Source organism: Camponotus vicinus, unplaced genomic scaffold, assembly GCF_025532165.1.
Source record: "Camponotus vicinus isolate PSW18456_S1 unplaced genomic scaffold, iyCamVici1.0 SCAF_4, whole genome shotgun sequence".
In the NCBI taxonomy this organism is placed as follows: domain Eukaryota; kingdom Metazoa; phylum Arthropoda; class Insecta; order Hymenoptera; family Formicidae; genus Camponotus; species Camponotus vicinus.
The window spans coordinates 14,448,170-14,472,982 of record NW_028141976.1 but is presented as its reverse complement, the minus strand read 5'-3'; the positions used below and the strand labels follow the sequence as shown (position 1 = coordinate 14,472,982).

The following is a 24,813-nucleotide window of genomic DNA, read 5'->3' as shown; positions in this document are numbered from 1 at the left end:
AAATAATTTGCTCGCCAAGATACTTGATTTAAAAATTAGCAGTGCGAAGAGAAACTATATCCAATGAAAAATTATATATTATAATCAAATAGTAAAGTATATATTTTACGTACGCAATAATTAGACTTTTATATTGGAATGAAATGGCAATTAACTTTGCTCGTTTCTTGTTACCACTACTTTCACGTAAGATTATCTAGAATGCAATTTCTCGTTTAATGTCTCACAAAGTGTCTTTCACGGTGCTTGAAGAACGGAATTTTTGCTTCACGATCCGCAACAGCATCAATCGAGAATCATTTCTCGGTTATGGTAAAAGTCTATGTACCACATCGTCTTCGCTTGAACGTTTCGATAACTACTTAGCGCTCGCTGATCCAGAACATGTGGAACAGCACACGCGATTCTCTTACACGCTCGCAGCATTAAATTTTCAATCGAAACATATCGATTTATTCAAGCGAGGAACAAGATGCTGTCGGATGGTTAGGTGTAATAACTCCTCCTTTTCGTTCGTCCTTTTATTTTCTCATGCATCGTGTTCTATTTCCCTAGTTACCGTATCCAATTTTCTGTTACATTTTCAAGAAATATTTATAGATTAGGTACACGGAATTTTTAAATCCTACGAGGCTAAATTCTAGAATTTTAGCTTACATTCCGGGTTGGATAGATTTTAAATTTTAAGTCTATATAATTAGACGGGGAAGAGGTTCTAGGCTCTAATACTAGAGAGAGATCCTAAAGTATAGGTCTATAATTTAATTCAGAGAACTGTATAGCGAGAAAACTAACTCTAAAATTCTATAAATATTCTCTCTCTCTCGTGAGAATTTTTCTTACATAACATATTTATCTTTTATGTAATATATTATATACATAGTTTATATTTTATATATATTTATTTCAGCAAAATACATTGAAAGTTTATTACATCATTTTATAACTTAATTTCTATTCATCCAATTTCTGAAATAACACTTGGCACAAATGATCACACATTATACACAAAAATATTTTCCTAATAATTAACCCATTCAGACCCTATGTACATAATTATGCACAAAAACTTTAAAATCATGTGAAATAGTTATTTTTTAGAATTAGTTTCCCTGCGATCTCTCGGTGGACTAAATAATAATAAAAATAATAATAATAAAAAAAATAATAAATAATAATAATAATAATAATAATAATATATAATTTTTTACATTACCAGAAAAAATTCAGGTCTGAATGGGTTAAGAAAAATACATGTATAATAAATATATAAAAATACTTTAAATACACATTTTAATTTTCTATTGTAGGAAAAAATATAAAAATGATTCGATATTAACATTTGAATAAATATCTAGCTATTAATTACACGATTAAAGTTGGTGTTTCCTGTTTTTCTCTACAGGAAGGTGTGCAGGAGCTGCAGGTGCCCGCGAGAGGAGCACCAGCGGTCCTCTACGGTCGAGGCAGGTCCCTCGGAGCTCGGCCTGGGCCCGGGCCCGCCGATGGCGATGGCCATGGCGTTCCCGAGCGGCGCCGGCGGCGCGCCACACCAGGAGCCGTTCAAGAGCCCGGTGCAAGCCGCGCCGGCCGGCCTGGCGTTGCAGGAGGCTCTGATGCAGCATCACCAGAGGCACTCGCAGAGCGACGACGACAGCGGCTGCGCGCTCGAGGAGTACACGTGGGTGCCGCCCGGGCTGAGGCCCGATCAGGTAACGCAATTTGCTGCATCTTGGGGTAAAATATGATTCTTCGGGCACGAAATAAAATAATTTATTATTATTAAATAATTTAATTATGTTTCTTAATAATTGACGCGAACAGCGGAAGCCAGAGAATTTGCATAAAAATTTTTATTAACGGCAGAAATCGAGAAAGTAATGTACTGTTAAAGTGAGAGAAGGGATGAAGGTCTTTCCGATGTGACACCCGCGCGCGACGTGAGGCAATTCGTTTCACCGGGGACCAGTAACCGCGATGATTACTATCGTGAACGACGACGGCGCAGTGAGTCATCAGGCCGCGCGTCGGTGAAAGCTCTCGCCGGACACGATGATAAAGCGCAATCCAAAGGGTTCACCCGAAAAAGGACACGATAGAGGAGAAATACGAGGAGGATATAAAATGTATTAATTATATATAATCATACATCAAATTGATTTTTTTCCTTTTTTTTTCTTCTAAATTTTTTCTGGATTTTCTTCTGAAAATATTTTTCAGGAATATTTACCGCTGTAAACATTTTATAGATATGTTTTTCTGGTTCTCGAAAATAATTCTATAATTATCAAAGCTTCATTATCAAAACAATGATATTTTTTGCTTTATTCTCAAACGTTAATCCACGATTGAAAGGGGACTCGCTGGAACGTCTCGCGTACGAGAAACGTCAAAAATGAAGTCATTTGATTTAATTAAACGCACGATAGCGTACAATCGGATCACGCTCGCTACGTTAGAGGCTCCCGCGAAAGAGCCAACTAACGCGCTCATGATTCTTTTTAATTGGTTTCGCGGAATAGAGCTCTGTCCTTTCTTTCGTAGCGCTGCGTGCCGGCTTTTGCGCGAACATCCGTCGTTTATTTCGCGACTCGGGACGCGATGCGTGCAAATCCCCTCGCTTCTCCTCTTCCTTCCTCTTCAGCCTCCTCTCTTCTCCCTCTCGCTTTTATTTCTCACTTTCGCGCCCCGTTCGCAGCCTGTCCCTGTCCCAGCAGAGCGTTCGTCCGCGCGTTTTCTTTACTCACTTTAAGTGTCATTACGTCTAACGCGCATTATATATTATGACTCGGCGTTCTCGGCGAGGGGACGATAATCCTACGCAACAAGCTTTTCGCGCTTTTAAGTCCCCGCCGCATGACGATTGCGTCAATTCGTGTTTCCGCGCGAAGATGCTCCGAAAACACAAAGAGTGCGCCAAGATATTGCGCTTGCAAGAAGCGATATGTGAAGCTTGTCAAATCAGAAGATATTTTCTTTTCTTATATCGTCATATTATCTTCTTATTAATTAATAATTCACCACGCAATTAATAATCTTTTCTAAAGTCCTGTCTTTTATTGAATCAATTCACGTTTTCGCGCGAAAATGCTCCGAAAATAAGATCCCAAAAAATGGGCGAAGATATTGCAAGAAGCGACATGTGAAGCTTGTCAAGAAGATATTTTCTTTTCTTATATCGTCGTATTATCTTATTGATTAATAATCCATCACGCAATTAATAATCTTTTCAAAAGTCCTGTCTTTTATTGAATCAATTCGCGCGAAAATGCTCCGAAAACAAGCTCCCATGGAATGGACGAAAATATGTGCTTGCAAGATGCGATATATGAAGCTTGTCAAGAAGATATTTTCTTTTCTTATATCGTCGTATTATCTTATTAATTAATAATTTACCACGCAATTAATAATCTTTTCAAAAGTCCTGTCTTTTATTGAATCAATTCGCGCGAAATTGCTCCGAAAACAAGCTCCCAAGGAATGGGCGAAGATGTGACGCTTGTCAAGAAGATATTTTCTTTTTTTATATCGTCGTATTATCTTATTAATTAATAATCCATCACGCAATTAATAATCTTTTCAAAAGTCCTGTCTTTTATCGAATCAATTCGCATTTTCGCGCGAAAATGCTCCGAAAACCAGCTGCCAAAAAGAGGGCGAAGATATTGCGCTTGTAAAAAACGACATGTGAAGCTTGTATACAAGTCGAAAAGTATCTACTTTTCTCTATCGAAATTCTTATATTCGCTGTGTATTATTTCTTTATTAATCGATAATTCATCACGCAATCGATAATCTTTCCAAAAATTCTGTTTTTCGTGCGTTCGGCTCAAATAAAAGAAGTGCATAACACGTTTAACAGCGAAACATCATACGAGTGCTATTGCCACTTGTGTAAACCGACTTGTGTGAGCTGTAACATGGAGAGATTTACCGCTAGATCGTGCGAAGAAACTCGATTATACGCGAATTCCGATGGTTATTGAAGGAGCGCGCGCGGTTTCGCTTTCCAGACATATTCTTATGGAAATACTCGCGTTGACAGTCGTCTCTCGATGAAACGCGCATCTTTTTATCGTGCCTTCTTTATTGCCTTCAGCGAATCGCGGACTCGTCGTAGCAGGTTTACGGTCGCAGTAATATAAACGCATTCGTCAGTGTTTTCTTTCGCGACTCGTCCCTTCGGTATGTTGACAGTATTCATTCCGATACTTATCTAAATTTGCAGAGCAGATTTCAATGACTATCGATTAACGTCAGTCGCGGTTGACGCTAAATTCCTCCCCCCTGTCTATATCGATGATGCGATCTATGAAAGGACAGAGAATTAGACACTATCGGTTGAAGTCGGTTCGTTAGTTTCAGTTGTCAGCAGCTGTTAATAACACAGGCCCACAAAAAAAAAAAAAGTGTCTGACATCGGCATGCAAAGCATGTTTTCTTACGTATTTTTTTGCGCTGAATCCAAATCTGAAGTCAAAATGGGGGATTCTCCGGGCCGATTTTGAGTAAATAGCTGTTTAAAGTAAAAAAATTCTGAAAATTAGTTTTAAACACCTAATCTATCATTTTTAAATAAACAATGTACCAAGACCATTTGAGTCTTATTACCCAGAAGACAAAAGGCCCACAGAGCGAGCATTTTGACCCAATAACTCAAAAAACCATAAACCCCAGCCAGGTCAGAGGCCTCAGTTCAAATCTAAACAGGCTATATAACACAATCATCATCAGATCTTACATAGAATGAGAGCCTCAGTTTAAATTTGAGCTGACTATAATTATATAACTCCTAAGCCCCAGGCACACCGGAAGCCTGAGCTAAGTGTCAAGCACGGATCCAGGAGGAAAGGGGGGCAATGAGGGTGATCGCCCCCCCCCCCAAGGCTCCTGGATGTATCATGAAAATGAAACTTTTTGTGTTAGTTGAGACCTTTTTTTTTAGCTTGAAGACCCTTTTCATACCAATAACATATGATACGCCCCCTCCCACCCAAGGCAGGTGTCTGGATCCATCCTTGCTAAGTGTGCTATAATCACATAACCTCCAAACCTCTGACAGGTGGAAAGTCTATGCTCTTAAAAATATTGTATTCAATTTTTTGCTCAAATTTAAACTGAGGCTCTCATTCTATGTAAGATCTGATGATGATTGTGTTATATAGCCTGTTTAGATTTGAACTGAGGCCTCTGACCTGGCTGGGGTTTATGGTTTTTTGAGTTATTGGGTCAAAATGCTCGCTCTGTGGGTCTTTTTGTCTTCTGGGTAATAAGACTCAAATGGTCTTGGTACATTGTTTATTTAAAAATGATAGATTAGGTGTTTAAAACTAATTTTCAGAATTTTTTTACTTTAAACAGCTATTTACTCAAAATCGGCCCGGAGAACCCCCCATTTTGACTTCAGATTTGGATTCAGCGCAAAAAAATACGTAAGAAAACATGCTTTGCATGCCGAGGTCAGACACTTTTTTTTTTGTGGGCCTGTGTAATCGACACACGCGTATATAAGACTGGTCTTTCAAAGTCTTTTCTAGTATACGAACAAGTGAATCTTGCGTGTGTAGATCTTGTTATAATATTATATTTTTTTATATAAAATTAATACGTTTTCTATCGCCTGGATCATGTATATCTTACGCTGAATTTTTCGCTTAAATCATTTGATGTTTTCGCTATAAAATATGTGTAATATTATTATAAATGTTTTATAAAATCATATATTCAGACAGATTTAATACAGACAGATAAAGCAAAATTATTGTGGTCTTAATAACGTGTAGTAGATGCGGAGGATTGGCGTGAACGAAATGTCAGGCAAAATCGATTCGGCATGGAACACGTTAATATTAAATATCTTTAAAAAAAATTAAGTTACCTTTTTTTAAAGGAAGGAGAAAACAACGCAACACGTGCACCGACACTACGAGAGCCGTTAGATAATCTTGGCAACATAGTATGGCAAAGTCACACGGTCGATGTAAAGTACCACCAGGCTGTCGGAGTAATTTTCTCGTGATAGGCTTACATCATTATTCACGGATAATTTGACTCGATATTAGCGGGATATCCGAAACACACGCTATACAAGGTGTCCCAAATTTAAAACTTTGAGAGCGTGTGAGGGATCGATAAATTAAGGAAAAAAGTCCTTTGGAGGTTTACTCGTTTTTGCTTGATTTTCGAGAAAATTGTAAAAAAAAGAAACAAAAAGTTTTCACCAAAAAATTTAAATTAATTATCAGATTTATGAAAAATTTATCGCCAATCAAGCGAGCAGTTGAGAGACTGAATCGTAGCTGCAGTGCATCATGGGAATATTGTCTAGCTGCGACTGGAGGACTTTTTTCCCCAATTTATCGACTCCCAAAGTTTTGACACTTAAACTCGACACAGAAAAAAAGGACATTCTTGTTTTGAAAATGCATTTAGTTTTAACATGGAAATTTTAAAACGAGATTATATTGCGTTAATTAAAGAAAAATATAATTGCTTACTTCAATGAAGCCATTTTATATAGTTCAATCAAGAGAAATATATTCTTATGATTTAAGACTTAATTTTCTTGAATGGAGAAGAAACAATGTTAGATAAAAAATAACATTTTTAAATCAAAGATTATAATCTTCTTAAAGTAGAATTAAATAATTCTATATTCTCGAGGTGACAATTATAATATTAAAATAAGACTATAATATTGTTGAAATTTAAAATTATTAAATTCTCCTAAGAAGATTATAAATTGTCGCGTATACAGGGTGTCCCGAAACTAACGCTTGATATTTTAAAGGCAGATTCTCTGGCCAATTTAAAAACGATTTTTCCTCAGCGAAAATGTCGAGGGAGATCATTATTTTTTGCATATTCCCAATTTTTGTCATCATGTATCTTTCTAACTAAGCTTTAAATTAAAATTCTATTAAAGTAAACTCTACTTAAAATTAACTAAAGAATCTGACTTTATTAATATTTTATTCCCATAAGCCTTAGTTTGCGAAAAACCCTTTATTTTCAATCGTTTATAACTCGACACCTACTAGTGCCGCGACATTTTCGCTGAGGAAAAATCGTTTTTAAATTGGCCAGAGAATCTGCCTTTAAAATATCAAGCGTTAGTTTCGGGACACCCTGTATACGAAACAATGAACGCGTTAGTTTAAGTATATAAATTTCGATTCGACACTTATTTTGTTCTGGAAACACCCTATATATCATTGTTCCAATCGTATCTAATCCCGGCGGCGCTCTTTGTGTCCCACAGGTGCATCTGTACTTCAGCGCGCTACCGGAGGACAAGATCCCGTACGCGGGTAGCGCCGGCGAGCGCGAGCGGGTGAAGCAGTTGCTGCAGCAGCTACCGCCCCACGACAACGAGGCGCGTTACTGCAGCGGCCTGACCGAGGAGGAGAAGCGCGAGCTACGCGTGTTCGCGGCGCAGCGGAAGCGCGAGGCCCTCGGACGCGGACACGCGAGCCAGCTGGAGCGGCCGCACGGCGCCGGATGCCGCGAGTGCGGGCGCGCGATCGCGGCCGGCGAGATGGCCGTGGCGGCGAGCCGGGCCGGGCCGGCCGCTCTCTGGCATCCCGCCTGCTTCGTCTGCTGCGTGTGCCGCCAGTTGCTGGTCGATCTTATCTACTTCTGGCGGGACGGCCGGCTGTACTGCGGCCGTCACCACGCCGAGACCCTCAAGCCCCGATGCTGCGCCTGCGACGAGATCATCCTCGCCGACGAGTGCACCGAGGCGGAGGGCAGAGCGTGGCACATGCGGCACTTTGCTTGCCTCGAGTGCGATCGACAGGTAGGAATGCCGATGCGATGACGATGATGATAATGACGATGATGACGCTCGAGATTAAGAGCCGAAGCGTACGTTTTTCTCGGAGCAAAAGGACGAATCGATGTCGGGATTATATAATTTGCCTTCGAGATTAGATAAGAAGTTGAATTTTTTCAAGATTATAATTAGATTCCTCGGATTTTTAAATAGAAATTTATTTCTCAAAAGAAACAATTAATAATTAAGATTCAAATTATTTATAATATCCGACATATTTAGCTGAGGAAGCATTTGTCTGAGAAAATTAACTTTATTGAAAATGAACGATCTACATCGCAAGATGTGAAAAGAAATTAACTTTATATAATATCAAATAAACTTGTTTAACATGTATAAAATATATGCAAATATGCGCAGGATATGTAAACATGTGCAATATACACAATTAAATAATTTTTACAACAATCTTTTGATAAAACAAATTTCCATATTTTTTATTCTTACTTTCCAATCTTCTAAAAAAATATGCAATTACATAAAAATTCGCAGTTTAATTATAATTTGCAAAATTTTTCAAAATTGTGTTTGAATGATGGACATATGTACGCATTGATTATAAGTCATTAGGGTATAATGAGAGGAACGGGTTTGAAAACTCGAGATGGAGTAAATATATACTTTTTTTGCAAAGATTAAAATCCTCCTCGTCGCATCGATTCTCGAGTGTCTAGCGGTACTCGCAGGCTTGTACCATCGGATGCATACGCCCGTGGATTTAATGATTACGTTGTTATCAAATTTACAACCGCGTAGCGATTCATAATCCCAGCCAGCGCCAGCTGACGCTATCTTCTGGATACGTCTTCCGAGTTAGATAACGTCGCTCGTCGAACGCACAGAAGCAACGTTTTCCGCGTTACTCGTATTACATCGGGTGTTCGCTTTAGAATAAACGATGAATATATATATCGTACGCGGAGGAAACTTGAGAAAAAAAACTCCAAGAAAGAGGCTAGAGTTCTTTGTATTTAAATCTACGCGGTGTAACTTTTTTTATTTTATTTTATATTAACAGTGAGTGATAAAATAAGAATTATTTCCTGTTGAAAACGTGGAAGAATGTAATGACTACAATATATTGCAAACGCACACTTGAAGCGAGAAGTTTGTAAGAACCTGCGCTTTATCAGATTGCCGCTGTATATAGAGTACATGCTTCAGTGAATAACCGGTCATCGGTATACTAGCATTATCACTAAAGCTATATGCTTACTTTCTTTGAGATATTATAACTCTATATTCTTGAAAACAATGCATTACTATTTTTTCATATATAGCACAACATTTTTTTACTAATTTCAAATAATATCCTTTTCATATCCAAAGTCGATAATCTCTAAAAATTTTTAATTTCATCTGATATCCTAGAAAAAAAAATGTATAAAATGTGGAATAAATATTTTTATTAAAAAATTTATATATTTTTTGTAAAAAATATATATATTTATTATATATAATATATATATATAATATATATATTTATTATAATATATATAATATATATATATATATATATATATATATAATGAATATATATATATATATATATATATTTATTATATATATATTTTTTGTAAAAATTATATAAATTATATAATAATAATATATAAATTATTTTTTATAAAAAAATATTCTGCGCATGCAAAGTATATTTTTCCCAGTTTTATTCATGTCGCCTCTCTTCCTCTCGTGAAATATCCCTCATAAAAATTCATTTCTCTGGTCGCAGCTCGGTGGTCAGCGGTATGTGATGCGGGAAGGTCGGCCGTACTGTCTCAGGTGCTTCGACGCCTCCTTCGCGGAATACTGCGACAGCTGCGGCGAGCCGATCGGCGTCGACCAGGGCCAAATGTCGCACGAGGGTCAGCACTGGCACGCGACCGAGGCCTGCTTCTGCTGCGCCACTTGCCGCGCCTCCCTCCTAGGTCGGCCGTTCCTGCCGCGACGTGGTGCCATTTACTGCAGCATAGCGTGCAGCAAGGGGGAACCGCCGACGACACCGAGCGACTCCTCCGCCGGGCCGCCCCCGCCCCCGCCGTCCTTCCTCAGGTAATATACTCGCGCGTTATTTCGCATACCGCCTCTCGCACGGGGTCACGGGGGCTGCTTTTCATTGTTCTACCTTCCCGACGACGGTGCGGCGGCAAAAATATGGCCGGTTAAGAACGTGATTGCACGTGAGCGTGCTGTTTCTTCGTTGCACGTGATGCAATTGCGGGAAATTATTACGGTAGTGATAATTTTATTAAAATTTAACGCAAAATACAGAGCTAGAAAGAGGCACAGAGTCTTGATGGAAACTAATATTAAAGTTTGCTGACATTAAAATTGGCCATTTTAAATGTCTTATCTCTGGACAATCAGGAGCAAGTTGTGTCTATTTTAATAATTGAAAGAATAATTATTCGAATCTATTGTTAAATACTTTTAATTTAAACACAAAGCGATAAAGGCAAAGAGCCCTAGACACAGGTGGAAGTATGTGAAAGAATTTTTTACAAAATCATAAATTGTATTAAAAATATACAGTTATACACACACAACTCAATTTAATTTGTCGACATTGAAAAATTCAATTTTTCAATTTAATTTGTCGACATTGAAAAGGACCTGGATGAGGTCGAAACGTTTGTCACAATAATATTTTGTATAAATTGGAAATTTGTAATATGCGAAGAGTTGTGTGTGTGTGTAACTGTATATTTTTAACACAATTTATAATTTTGTAAAAAATTCTTTCACACACTTCCACCTGTGTCTAGGGCTCTTTGCTTTTATTGCTTTGTGTTTTTGATTTATATCATATGAGTCTCTCATTACACTCTCTTATTACTTTTAATTTATTTAAAATATTTAAATTTGATATATTATTAGTGTTGTGTGGCGAAAGGTTATCACTTAGATCTTGGTGGCTCTTTAAAAATATTTACATGCATAACATTTTAAAATATACATTTTATAGACGATACTTTCGAAATGGCACATTATCGCTGATGAAATCGATAAAGCGTTGAACCATTTACGCTTGATTTGTTAATGCGTCACCTACACGCTGGTACCTTGCATGGTTGGTTTTAAATTCGGCTTATATGCATAACGACGTCGTTTAAGAAATGTGTACAAGGCGACACGAATGTCGCATCTAAATTTTATGTGCTTTTAATTGTCGCGTGCTTTTAACGTGCTAACTAAATATGGGCGTTATTTAAATTCTAATGAAAATAACAGCATCTGATGGATAAATTGTTCGATGATGAATGAAACAAAATCTTAAAGAAAGCTACTATTATCTCTTTCGATCAACACATTATTGACAGCACATTATAATTAATTTCAGAATACAAAAGAGATGCAAATATATTTTCCAAATATATATTAAAATTAAATCGCACACATAAAAGAATTAAAATATTTTTTTAATATTATATATCGTAATCTTATTTTTTTCTATGTATATTTTTTTAATCCTTAATATTACATGATAATTAAAATTTAACATTCTTCATCTCTTGCAGGAGCGGTAGAAGGCAAACAGTGGCCACGAGCGAAGGTTCGTCGAGTCCACCGCCTCCGCCTCCGCTTCCTCCAGGCTCGAGGCATATCTTAGGATCTCCGAGAAACTCGCCTCGAATGATCAGAAGGCATCAACAAGTTTCCGCTTCCTTGGCGACGACACCGACCCAAAACATCCTGAGTCCCGAATTTACCGCGGAAGGACTTACATCCAGCGGTTCCAGGCCCAGTGGCCTCGACAGGGTACTACTGGAGCGAAATCTCGAGAGATTGTTACAGGAACGCGGCTCTCATCCCGACGAAAATCGCAATGAGTTGGGAAGGTATGGCGCTTTATCAAAGAAGAATTTACCGACGAGCTGTCAGCAACCTAAATTCGAATTTTTATGACATATTTTTCTAAAAAAAATAAAATGTGAATAATATGTAAAATTTGCTCGAAAATCCAATGCGTAAAAATATCAGGATATATACATATATCGGAGAAATTAATTATAATTAATTTAAAAATTTAAAAATAATACAATAAAATGCGTTAAACTGATTTTAGTTTTTATTCAAAAGATATATTAAAAGATATATTTAACATCGTAATTTTATTGCAGGTTGATGCAAGCGCGGGATCGAGAACCCCTCAGATGTATCCAGAATTGCTCGCCTTCCCACGCGTCGAGCATGCCGGAACTCCCGCCACCCCCGCGGCCGTCGTCGGGAGCGTCGGTTTCGGTGTCGACATCGACCGGCGGCGCGGCGTCCGCCGGCGTACTGGCGCAAGAATCGGCGACGTCTCCGGTCAATCCCGGGATCGCAGCCAGCCAGACGGATCCACCGACGCCGACGTCGCGACGCGTGCGATTCCAGGGGGATTTGGATGTCAACGATCACGGCGCAACGTCGCGCGTTCCTCTCTCGCCGATGAACGACCGAAACTCGTCGTCGTCGCCCTCGCCGCCGCCCATGTCATTGTCGAGAACGAATGTATCTCGATCGAGGAGTCTGCAGCCCGACGAAGTCGCCAGCACGTCTACCTGGGGTATGTGAAATCTTTACTCTATAGAAAAGTTTGTAAAGAGGAATGTATCTTTATTTAAAAATTTATAATTGAAAAAAGTAGCGCGGTATTTATTTAACACATATGTTTGCAGGTACAGCTGGCACATCTAGGTCGAGGATAGACGGCGAGGATGACGATGTCGAGAGCTGCTGCTCGACGTGCAGCTCGTCCAGCAGTTCCGACGAGGCTGCGGCCTACGCACTGCCACCTCGACGAGCTTACGGCGGCGTCAGAATCTCTTACGTGCCGAACGACGCAGTGGCGTGCGCGCGGAAACGCGCGCCCGCTTCCTCATCGTCGTCGAATCAGGCTCAGAGGGACACCGAAAAATGCGTCGTGTCTTGATGACTCCTTCTTCCATGCTTCACGAGTTTCAATATCGTGCCGTCCTCGTGATTATTTGGGGAGAAGAGGAACGATACCAGAAGAAAAGTTCCTAAAGTCCGGACGCACTTTTCAACATCTTTCTGTGACATACGCCAAGTACGCGCACGCGTGGTGCTTCCTGCACGAAGCACGCGTGCGCGACAACGTGAAAACAATACTCATTTAATTTATGTAAATATTGCGAGCTCTCTTCCGGGACGATCGCCGCCACGTTCCAGCGGACGCGCCCGTCCCTTTATTTTTAATACCCCATTAATGTATTTGATAATAATAACGACGACAAAATAATCCTGCTTGTTCCACTGTCATCGACATTACCCGCTGCGAAACGAAAATACGACGAAGGCATGCGCAGTTTATTGGGCATCGCTGTAATAACCCGTGATCTTTTCCCGCAACCGACCATTTTCATGCAAGATCCAAGCTGTTTAGCGTGAGTATACCTCCTGATTATACGCTATTATTCTCTCGAAGCTATATTCAACGGTTTGTTATTTTTCGTGCGATAAACATTTCGATTATTGCTTTTATTTAAGGAAGATCTGGACGGATCAAGCACGTCAAAAATTAATAAATAATACATTTCGAAATTTAGAATTTACCCATTTTAAATGTCAAATTCATGAACCTCGAAATGTATTAGCTAAATTTATTAACTTTTGATGTAGTTGTGATTCGTCCAGTTTCTCCTTAAAATCATTTTAAAGAAAATCTTAAAGTAACGTGGATAAAATACACAGTGAAATATTTGCTATTTGCATAGCATATTTCGATTATTAATTTTTCCTAATGTAACTTTTCTTGCGATATCATGCGTTACCAATTAATTAATTTTGTGATTTTATTTCTTTCATTAGCTTCACGGGATTAGATAATTGGCCACTTTAATGTTTCAATTAACGAAGGATATATTAGAATACTTTCTAATATATCGGAAACGCGATATAACAATTTATATGTCTAAATTTTCGATGCTAAAACTGTTGCTGCGTCTGTTACTTTTCTTTATAATGAATTCACAAAGAATGCCAGCGTGTTCACAACCACCGGATCTAGTCGAACAAATTGATTGTCCGCTTTCATTTTTAGACGCGCGGCGGTATGAAAATCTCCGAGTAAAAGCGACGAGACAGGAGCGAAAATTAGAATTAACGGCCGAGTGGCGGAAAGAGCGAAAGTAGTAGCCCCTCTTAGAAACAATCAGTCACGACGCTAGTTCACGGCTTCTCGATGGGAGTATGTGCTTTCTCTCACCTGACGGGAGCACATTAGACGATCCCGAGGAAGATATTGCATCTGACAGCATGTCGGATTAGCCATTAGCCTCTTGAATTTTTAATTCTTTGATCTTGAATCTTTCAAAAGACCAGGATACTCGCGTGGCGTACAATCGCGCGCCGTTAAATGTATTGCTTAATCAACGTTCTGAACGCGTTCGCATCGCGTGTTTAAATGACAGAAACGTTTGAGATAGAATCTGATAAGCCTTCGAGTGTCTTCGATTAAGACATAACGAGCGTGTCTTGTCTAGATAGGAGAGATTGCTCATCCTTTTTATCTACTAATTCTCCTTAGGATGATAATTTATTATGATAATTTATTTTTTCTTGCATATTAATATAATATTTTAAAACTTATCTAAAAAAGACGTTGAAGATGGCGTTTCTCTAATTATTTTTATTTATGTTAATTGGATAACGAGAAATATTTAAATATTGAATTATTTAATGCTAATTTCAATATTCATCACTTTACAAATGAAGATAACGGTATTATAATGAGGCTATTTTCAAAACAGTTGAGATTGTAGAGATGATGGAGAAGATATTCTATCAAAATTTATGTTTTAATAAGTAGCTATATGTCTTGATTAGGAGGAGATCAAAATGGACGATCATAATTTAAAGATTCTTCATTATCACAAATACAAGTTTTCCTCGCAATATCATAATTTCGATATGTTAAACGTGGAGCGATATTTCAAAATCTCGGGCCTGTGAAGCATAGTAGATTGTATAATGTATGAAGGAGGCTATATAAAGACCGCTAATCACTTTATATAAACCTCGTATTACGGTATGCAACGAACAAGAGGAGAAAATTAAGAAAAAAGTACACGATACAGCAAGACGAGTGAACTAGAGTGCAAATCGGATCGTGTACAGTTAAAGATCGCGTACCGAAAAAAGAAAGTAATTTGTATAAAAATAATTACCGTTGGCCGATGGATATAATTTTTTCTTACGCATGGGCGCAGAGATACATGGAAATATATCTACAGGAAGTATGGCGCGAGATCACGAGGAGAACCGCCTCGGACGCCGAGCACCTCCACCGGGGATATAATTGGACACGCCTTTCTTTTCGCACTGCGCGAAAATTGGCATCGCTCTACGTGTGCGCGCGAACTGGGCCATGATTACGCAATTATCGCGTGCGAAACGTGATTTCCGAGTCGGTAGCTACGCGATATAATTACACATTTGAAAAAAATTCCGCCCCTCTTTCTCTTTCTCTGTATCGCTACCTCTAATCTTGATATCACAGTTTTGTGGTTTATCGGGGAAATGGAATAAACACAAGTCGCAACGCGATATTATTCTCTTACATCAATCCGATAATGATATCTGAATTCAGATTCATCCAAGAAGAGATGAAGAAAATAAAGTTAATCGTGTTTAAAATTAAGGAAAAATATGAAAATTGAGAAAAATTAAAAATTATATAATATCTAGACATATTGTATCTTCCTTTATATTCAGTTGTATTTTTGTAACACGGGGATTAAATCTTTGTTTACATCATCGGAAAGATTCTATCTCGTGTGTGCAAAAATATAAAGATTCGCTATTATAATCCCCGACCACCTTCGCCGCGACACGATAGGCTACTCGTTACGTCTGATGGATGGCAATACTATACGTATTGGATTCGCGCTATTTCACCTGACGTATTTGCCGATTGATCGATGACACGTAACGACCGCGGCGCGGTCGTTATGATCGGCAAACGAACGAATGAGACACGATCGGGAACCCGGACTAGAAGGTAACTAAGGGGAAGGAGGAAGGAGGAGGTGGTGGATAGGAAGGACGGCGTGCCTCCGTGACTTCTTCTCGAGGCCGACCGAGGGAGAGGCCGCATTCCGTGCCGCGCACAGGAGAAAGCCTCTCGTACGCGATTTAGCCGCGGGAGCCTTCGGAGGACACGGGCGTGTGCGAGCAAATTTCTCTCTCCTTCTCGACCACGCGGCCACTACATCGTGTTTCATCGCCCATCGATGAATAGCATGTCTACTCCCTGGAAAAACATGGAAATCTCAAGCGTTTCTCTCGCATGAATGAGAAACACTAGGAAACGTATGCAATAATAACAAACTTGTTTTATAAAGTTGATAAAATATCTCTTTAAAATATTCTCTTTTTTTTGGAATTTTAAATAAAAATGTCTGGAAGATGAATTTTACAAGATTTGAAATTAAATTCCTTGATGAGATTCCTCGTCGATCGAAAATATGATTCATGACATTATTTGATTTTATGCAAAAGAATATGCCTTTTAAAATTACGTAATTTTTGTTTTGTATTTTTCGAAAGATGTTTATGTAAACGACTTACATTCCTTTTAATTCGATTAATTTATAATGGGCTTATAATTATCAAAGTATATTTTTTAGATTTTTCGTCACTTGTGAAATATGAAAAACGGCAATTTTGAAAGTATCTTCATTAATTCTTCATTTTCATTCCTAATTATTTTTCTCGTAATTATTATTTATATATAGTATTTAATAAAATCGATGCTACATAACACTGATGCTTTTTAATGATATTCATCTCACGTTATATCACGCTGGGAATCACTTGAATGAATAAAAGCATCTACGCAACGTGTGTTTCGTAACGAGTACTAAAAAAAAACTGATAATTTTGATGAAGAAGTCTCGCTGAATAACTATTCTTAATCTCACAGTTACGTAACGTACACATATTACACGTACTTGAGGAAGAAAATAGGATTTATATATCTTTTTTATCTTTGTTTTTATTCAAAGTAAAGCCTCTGCGTGTCGAAGGTGTTTTTCTTCACGAGGCGTCTTCTCAATGATCCATCTCTCTTCCATTGACTTGATTCTGATCTCTCCTCGACGAAGGCCGCAAAAAACGATCGAAGGCTGCGGGGTTGCCGAGCTCGATCATCGATACCTGCGAGCAAAAAAAATGACCACGTGTCCCTCTTGCCCGCTTTCCATTCCGATCTCCCGGCGATCGGCGTCTCGCATCGGTAAGGAACAAACATCGTACGGGAACACGTGGGAGGAGGGGAGGAACCGTCAGCCACCTGCTGCCTGCACACATACCTCGATCGTCTAATCGGATAACGATATTAGGACTGGAAGTACCGCTAAACGATCGGTCCGCTATAACGCGCCGATCGAGGCTCCCCCTCCCCCCTTCTCTTCCCCCTACCCCCTTTCGTGATAATTCTGCGGCATTTAAAAAATGAAAAAACGCGAGCAAGGCGAGGCGCGCGTCGATCGAGGATGGCATCGCGGATTCGACGTCGCGATAATACTCGTTTTGCATTCCGATCGCGCGCGAGGCTCGCGCAAAAAGCGCGCGCGGCTCGAGCCGCCTTCTCGAGCGCATACCAACGCAAACGACGACTACTGCGCAACAGCTGAATGGAAAGCTACGCTCGAAAAATTTACCTATCCAAAGGAGAAACGCCGTGCCCGAGGCGCGATTCGGCGCGCGAGAGGAACGGGGGCACTTTCGGGAGGGGGAAGGATGATCGAGAGATTTTTTTTTTCCGGACGATTTTTAACGTCCGAGAAAACAAACACGCTCTCCGAGAAGCCTGAGGGAAAAGACGCGAGGGAAATGAAACCTGAGGGAAAATCTCGCGAAATGTATCCCATCAGCTGATTGTCAAACTTGTCAAATTCGCGCTCACGACTGCAATTGAATTCGTGGAAAATTGTCGACTCGCGAGGACTCTCAGAGCATGAACACGACTCCATTCTAATCGACGTAACGCGAGAACGCTTGCATCTGAGATGCGACTCTCGCGAGGATTATGTAACGCGATTTTTATTTACGCAACGCTCGCCGCGCGTTTCAAGGTAATTGAAGCTTACGGAAATGGCACACGGTACAGTTTCCACACTTTGGTATCGCGAACAAAAAAATGAGCGTAATTTGCGTAATAGGACGTGTGAATTTTCCGATTTTCTCGTGAAATAAGATTTTCGTCCACCGCGAGAAGGGGATTTATACACTTTGCATATGATACGATATTTATTACGATACTATCTCGCGTTACGAAAACCGCGTATAACGCATATTTATGATTCATTAGAGCCTAGAATATTTCCAAGATACATTGACATCAACTGTCGCGATGTTGTCACATCGATTGCAACTCTTGTGTATCTCGTCAATTATGTCTCTCTCTCTCTTGTAAGCGTCAAATATAAAATACCGGCTTTACGGTATCACGCAATCAAAATTCCTCCAGTGTGGCTAGTCACATATGTGTTGTAAGATTATTTATTTTCATATTTTAATTCATACTTCACGTAAGCCAACGTACAGGATATCAGCTTAATATTGTGGTCTCATGTGCTTTTCACATTTTAGAAATCCTGACTTAACCGCGAGTAGATTGTCCACCTAAAATTTCCCTCCAATCACGAAAATCATGCGAAAGCGACGCATCATGATCATCATGATTATTGCGAATGCGAGGAAGGAAACGCGATTTGCGCAGCTGTAGGGATCCCGGATAAAAGACTGCCTTGTCTCCCGACTAACTCCCAGGGACATCGAATTTACCACGTGACACGTGGAACAGAGGTCCAAGAGGAGAGCGCGCGTCAATTCGTCCAGGAGTTTTCAAGCTTACGAGCTCTCGCTCGCGAGGAAGGCAGGTATTCGAGCGACGCGGGGGGAGAGCGAGAAGCAGGCAGGCAGGCGGTCAGGTAAGAAAGCGGGCAAGCGAGTCCTCGACGAGGGAGATGGTGGGAGGAGGCGAGCGTAAAGTGAGTTTTCGCTCGCTGGCGAATAGTGGAGGCCGATCCGTCAGTCGACTAACGCGATTCCGCGCTGGTGGGTCCGTCGCGTTATCATCTCCGTCTACCTGTTGTTGCCGCTGCCGCTGCATCCCGTGACCCGACTGGTTTCTCTTTCCTCTGCGATCGCGTAACGCGAACGTCCGGTCGAAAAAACCGAGGTTGGCAAAATGGCCGCGCGCTGAGGAAGCTGTCCGAGTGTCTTGGGACCTTCTTCGCGGCCGAGGCTCGCTCCTCGTGACATTCGCGAGGCGTTTGTTCCCGACGATGATGTCGACGTCTCGGGCAGGATCCCCCGCGGAAGAAGCGTGAAGGACCAGGGTAACTTGAATTTAAGTTTGCCTCTAAACCTCGTGCGTGTGCGGGATTTCTTTTTTTTTCTTTTTTTTTTTCTCTTCACGCAAGTTCGCTCCTCCGGAGCGGAGTCGCTCGTGAATAATTCCTCGGGACGGTGTTGAATGAACAGGCGTAGCGCGAGCGATAACATCGACTCGCCGCGAGGTCGACGGCATCCGCCGCTGGTTACGTTCTCCCTGAGAAATATGTTGATGTTGGCTGCCGTCAAACATGACGCAAGTGTAAACCATAAGAGTCGAGTATCACTTCTAGCGCTCTTTGGCGCGAGGCGTTCATCGCGTCTCGCCTTTCGATTTCAGAATAAACAGAACGCGAGAAAGTGACGCGCCTTGACGTCTCTCGCTTCTAAATCATGCCTCGAATATAAAACAGGTGGAATATCAAAGTTGAGTAATAGAGGTTGTGTATTCTGTAAATATTACATGGAAACTTGCATCAAACTCGGACAAAGATACTAAAATTGGACCCCAATTTGTTAATTTTATTTATATAAAATTAAAATATATCCCATCATTTTTTCCTTAATTATCAAATAATACGAAGAAATGTGCCAACGTGTCTTAAATTTGCAGTTAATAAACAAAAATGATTGATAAATTTGTCGAGTATACATCTTTCGTTTGTTGATAAATAATTGCACATTAATTAAATCGTGTTAAATCGAGGAGATCGATCTAAATGTCAATCGCGTCGAAAGGAGAGAAGGATCGTCCCACGGACGCGATTACGGTTAATTTATTAAATATACCGAGAGGCTAATGACGAAATAATAGGGGATCGGTCGCCGATCAATTTCAGTCTTTATCGCGGAGCGAAACTCGTCGGAGGGCTCCTTTGGTGACCGAGCGTCACGAGAGCGGGGCCCACGGTATTATACCGTTCTCTCTTATTCAGCTCCATGTCGTAACATCAGGTTTGTTTATTTCGAGGGAAAACGGAATGGCGAGCGCCGACAATGCGGCCGCGACGAGAACGGGATGTTAATGAGTTCGACGTCGCTCGCTCGGAATGCCAGGCTCACTCTCCATAATAATCCCCAGCAGCGGCGATATGTTCTCCATAAACGTCTTCTTCCCCCCTCCTCCACCTGCCCCCTTGCCTCCTTTCCCGCCGCGCCGCGTATCTCCTCCTCCTTCTCCTCCCCCTCCTCCTCCTCCTCCTCTCGCGTTCGCGAGATAACATCGCGACCGTGTTGGTCCAGGTACGAGAGACGCGAAGTGCAAACGAGCGCGATCGACAGAAACGGCCAAGGCCGTTTTCGAGGAATGTCATCGAATAATTCGAACAATCGAGTCGCAAAGTCTGCTCGAATCGACTTTTTTTGAGATCGATCGTGCTCTTCGATAGTACCCTTTGCGTAGAGATAATTGCATCGGTGAAGGAGCGTGTGAGTAGATGAGGAATATGCAAAGGCATTTTTTTTTTCAATTATGTTTCGATCGATAATAAATTAGTACTTCCTATCATCTACTAGCTATTAAGAGAAGATTAAATGTTTCAATATTTGATTTCACTTTTCACGTCAGTGATCGAGGACGTTTCGAGATAAAGATGCTCGTTACAATGTAAATAAATAAGTGATTTTCATACAATTATAAGATACCGCGTATTCTCGCAATTAAACGCAACTTTGAAATTCCACGTAAAACTCCCAACTTTCATTAAGCATCATCTGATATCTCGCGTCGTGAATTCATTAACATTAGACAACGTTCGCAATTACACGAGCAATTAAGCTATGCTCCCGGGGAAACAGCGAGTCGTTAGAGAATTCAGGGAAAAAATAGTCTCAGGGACGCGCGAATCAGTTTTGCGTCGCATTCGAACACAATGTCGGGGCCCTCGAATCCGAGGTGCGATTAGAACGAAGGACGCGCGCACCTGCCGCTTCCGGCGTCGCGCCGACTTCCGCGTTGGTCGCATCCTTTCGCCCTTCGTCGGACGTCGAGAGAGAGAGAGAGAGAGAGAGGGGAAAAAGGGGGAAGGCGCGACGGGATCAATGACATTCGCCGGAATGCCAGGTAGCTTTCCAGGACGTAACGAAGGAGAACCGTTCCACGTACGCGCTGCGGTCTTAATCTCCACTATCTTTTCTTCTCGCCCTGCAACCTCTCCTCTCGTTGCCGCTCTCTCGTTTATGCCGCTCGCCTGTGCACGCGGCCTGTGACGTATCAATGAGAACGATCGGCGGCTCCTTCCCGCGTTTAAAAGGCGAGCAGTGACGGGTCGGAGCTGCTCCTTCAGGCCCTCGCGCCTAGACGAGTCTTTGTTTTAAATTATCCAGTTTCAATTTTACTTGTTTTATATTTTACACATACAGGGTGTCAGGGCAATCTCTTCCCAAAAAAAAGCTCTTGTAGCTTACCTCGACAGCTTTTCGAAACACTATAATAAAGTATTTTTTCATCGAGTACTTTTCGAGTTATGAGGCTTGAAATAATCTCTTAATTTTACATGAACCATAAAATATCTAGTAAGATATTCATTTTTCGATTATCTTACCTTAATACTTTTCTGTACAAAATAATGAGAGGAATCAATTGGTGTAAAGTAAACACATAATTGTTTCGAAGAAAAAATATGTAATTTGCAATTAACAATTACATATTTTTTTTCGAAACAATTATGTGTTTTCTTTACACCAATTGATTCCTCTCATTATTTTGTACAGAAAAGTATTAAGGTAAGATAATCGAAAAATAAATATTTTACTAGATATTTTATGGTTTATGTAAAAATTAAGAGATTATTTCAAGCCTCATAACTCGCCCAAATATTAGAATTTGTTTAAATAATAAAAATAATGAAAAATGTTTCAATAATTGTAATAATAATAGAGTTATTTCGTTCTCCATTCTCATATCTAAAAATAACACAAAATGACTATATCTTGTGAACAACTATTGAAAATCTGACTTTATCGAATTTGCCATAAAATGTCAAAAAAGTAACTGTTAATATTAAAATAAAAAAAGTTAAATTTCGTTTAATTATATATAGATATTCTTAAACAAAATAACTTTTATTTGAAATATTTTTTATAACTCTATTATTTAAAAAATTTGTGTATACATTTAAACCAAACATACTGTATATATATTTATATAAAATAATAATAATAATAATTTATTTTGCTATCTCTTTATTTTGCTGGTCTTTCTTAATCGATCAATCATCGGTCTTTCGAAGATTGACAGAATCGGGTACTAAAGATTGCTACGTGAAAAACGAACGGATATTCCGTGACGAGACGTGTTTAAATGTAGTCCTTGACGCGTTCGTTAAAATTGCTCATCCTTTCTAATATATATGTATATCTCTTCGGCTGTGTGAGATCAAGAATTTTTGGTGACTAATCGAATTCGTGTGCATGACTAAAGCACACGAATTTCTGAAATGTTTATGCACGTCAATCACCATATTTAAAATAAAATAATTTTCGACTCAAACAGGATGTTCTAAAACTCCTCCACTTGTATAGCGTCTTTCCTTAATATAAATTAAATATCGAGGCAATTATCCTCTTTCGTTGTCCGTGTCGATTAATTTTATCACAATTTTAAAATAATAAATTCCCCCGCGTATCGATATATCTATACATTCATGCCGACAATAAATGATGACTCGCATTAATAAAGGACGAGCTACATAAGATCAACGAGGAGAGATAGCAATCTCTTATGTTTATCTTGCTTCTTCTTCCACGAGGACCGCTTGCGGTTTATCTTCATCAAAGCGATTCATCAATTATTTATCGCGCGCATCAATATTGCCAGAAGCGCGTTGACAGCTCCTGCCAGATGATTCGACGCGTTCATTTCCCGACGCGAAATCGGTAATAACTTTGGGTTCTCTCGCGTGTTTCGGTTCCGTGTGCTGAACGATTCCGTAATACCTGCTGTTTTTACGTATTTATATTTCTCGCCATCTCGAGCAAGGTCATCAGAGGGAAGGAACTTTATCGAAACTGGAATTCTTGCTTATTTCGAGCGGCACGAAGGATGAAACTATCCTGTCTATGCCAAGCATCCTCAAATCTCTCGGTCTTGAATCTTTGCTTTGACATGTTTGAAATTTTGGAGCTTCTCCGCCGGAGATTTCGATAACGTAAAAATCTAGAGTTTATTCACGTGAGAAATTCGCCAAATTAATATCTTCCTACATGTCGATATTTTTTCTTAATGAGATACTTGCGAGATACATTTTAATGAGAATTTAATGAGAATTTTTTAGTCTCTTCTATCAGTTACAGGTGCATGGTACACTTTGCTCCTTATCTGTCTTGACAAAATTTCAATTAAGGTTTAACGTACGATGTGAATTCCTTAATTACTCTTTACGCAAACAATCCTCTTCTTTTTCACATTAATTAGCTTCTCGCGATATATCACCTCGCCGGTTGGGAAACAAAGCTCCGCTCTTTGTGCGTATATATTTAGCATGTACAGGGCAATCTCTTCCCAAAAAAAAGCTCTTGTAGCTTACCTCGAGAGCTTTTCAAAACACTATAATAAAATATTTTTTTATCGAGTATTTTTCGAGTTATGAGGCTTGAAATAATTTCTTAATTTTTACAATAATTTATGTAATTGTTAATTGCAAATTACATATTTTTTCTTCGAAATTATGTGTTTTCTTTACACCAATTTATTTCTCTCATTATTTTGTACATAAAAGTATTAAGGTAAGATAATCGAAAAATGAATATTTTACTAGATATATTTTATGGTTTATGTAAAATTAAGAAATGATTTCAAGCCTCATAACTCGAAAAGTACTCAATGAAAAAATATTTTATTATAGTGTTTATATAATATTTTATTATATAATATTTTATTATAGTATACTTTATTATAAAATTTAAAAATACTTTATTATAATATACTTTATTATAAAATAAAAATACTTTATTAAAGTATACTTTACTCGAGGTAAGCTACAAGAACTTTTTTTTGGGAAGAGATTGCCCCGACACCTTGTATATTCCTCTCGCGTTTATGCTTCCCACGTGGAAATCCGATGCCTGAATGGGACCGTTGATCGCTATCGGCGCCGATGTGTCATCTGTTCCAGCGAAGCCTGTAACGCGCAGGTGGTTTCAATCCGCGATATTTTCACGCCGTTTGATTCCGTTCGCGTGACAAGCTCTCGACAAGAAAGAGTTCACTCACGAACGCGTCGCGTTTATCGGTCTCTTTGATATGCAAAGACGCCGTTCGCGCGAAAGTTGTCTTCTCCTTGCGATGCAACGCTCGAATGTGATCGAGATACTCCTTCGTTTATTCAACAAACTCGATCGATGCCGAGCAAATAAAAGAAAGCTGTCGCTGTTATTTGCGTATCGTCGAGTGTTCTTTTCGGGCTGGTTGCTTGGTTCCCGCGAGCGATCGCCTCTCGTGGAATCTCGCGTTGCATCGGAGCAAAAAGGACGGCGCGGAATTAACGACGAGATAATTACAGACTGCAACGTGCCCATTGTTCGCCACCGATCCGGACGTACGCACGTACCTCGACGCGAGTTATCTCGACTTGGATGACTCATTAGCGCGCCATGGAAAGTATGCATACGCTTTATATACCCGCAAGAAACAA

General features: G+C 39.7%; 2 protein-coding genes across 7 annotated transcripts in view; both read left to right on the top strand.

Moving 5' to 3' along the window:
• Nucleotides 1-18,755, top strand: part of LOC145970169 (uncharacterized) — an 80,965-nt gene extending 62,210 nt beyond the window's left edge. The window contains exons 2-8 of one of the 3 annotated variants that reach the window (XM_083096696.1): nt 1,406-1,712; nt 7,262-7,798; nt 9,567-9,886; nt 11,353-11,673; nt 11,956-12,383; nt 12,496-13,224; nt 18,434-18,755. In XM_083096696.1, the coding sequence (XP_082952822.1) occupies nt 1,406-1,712; nt 7,262-7,798; nt 9,567-9,886; nt 11,353-11,673; nt 11,956-12,383; nt 12,496-12,749 (2,167 nt within the window). In that variant the 3' untranslated portion in view covers nt 12,750-13,224; nt 18,434-18,755. The remainder of the gene's footprint in view (nt 1-1,405; nt 1,713-7,261; nt 7,799-9,566; nt 9,887-11,352; nt 11,674-11,955; nt 12,384-12,495; nt 13,225-18,433) is intronic. The other 2 variants (XM_083096697.1, XM_083096698.1) reach the window with 2 other exon arrangements.
• Nucleotides 18,756-18,878: 123 nt separating this feature from the next.
• Nahoda (DOMON-like domain-containing protein nahoda) overlaps nt 18,879-24,813 on the top strand; it is a 35,080-nt gene continuing 29,145 nt past the window's right edge. For 2 of the 4 annotated variants that reach the window (XM_083096695.1, XM_083096689.1), the window contains exon 1: nt 18,881-19,185. The gene's annotated coding sequence lies outside the window, so the exon portion shown is untranslated. Of the gene's footprint in view, nt 19,186-24,626; nt 24,780-24,813 lie in introns of those variants that run through there. The other 2 variants (XM_083096694.1, XM_083096692.1) reach the window with 2 other exon arrangements.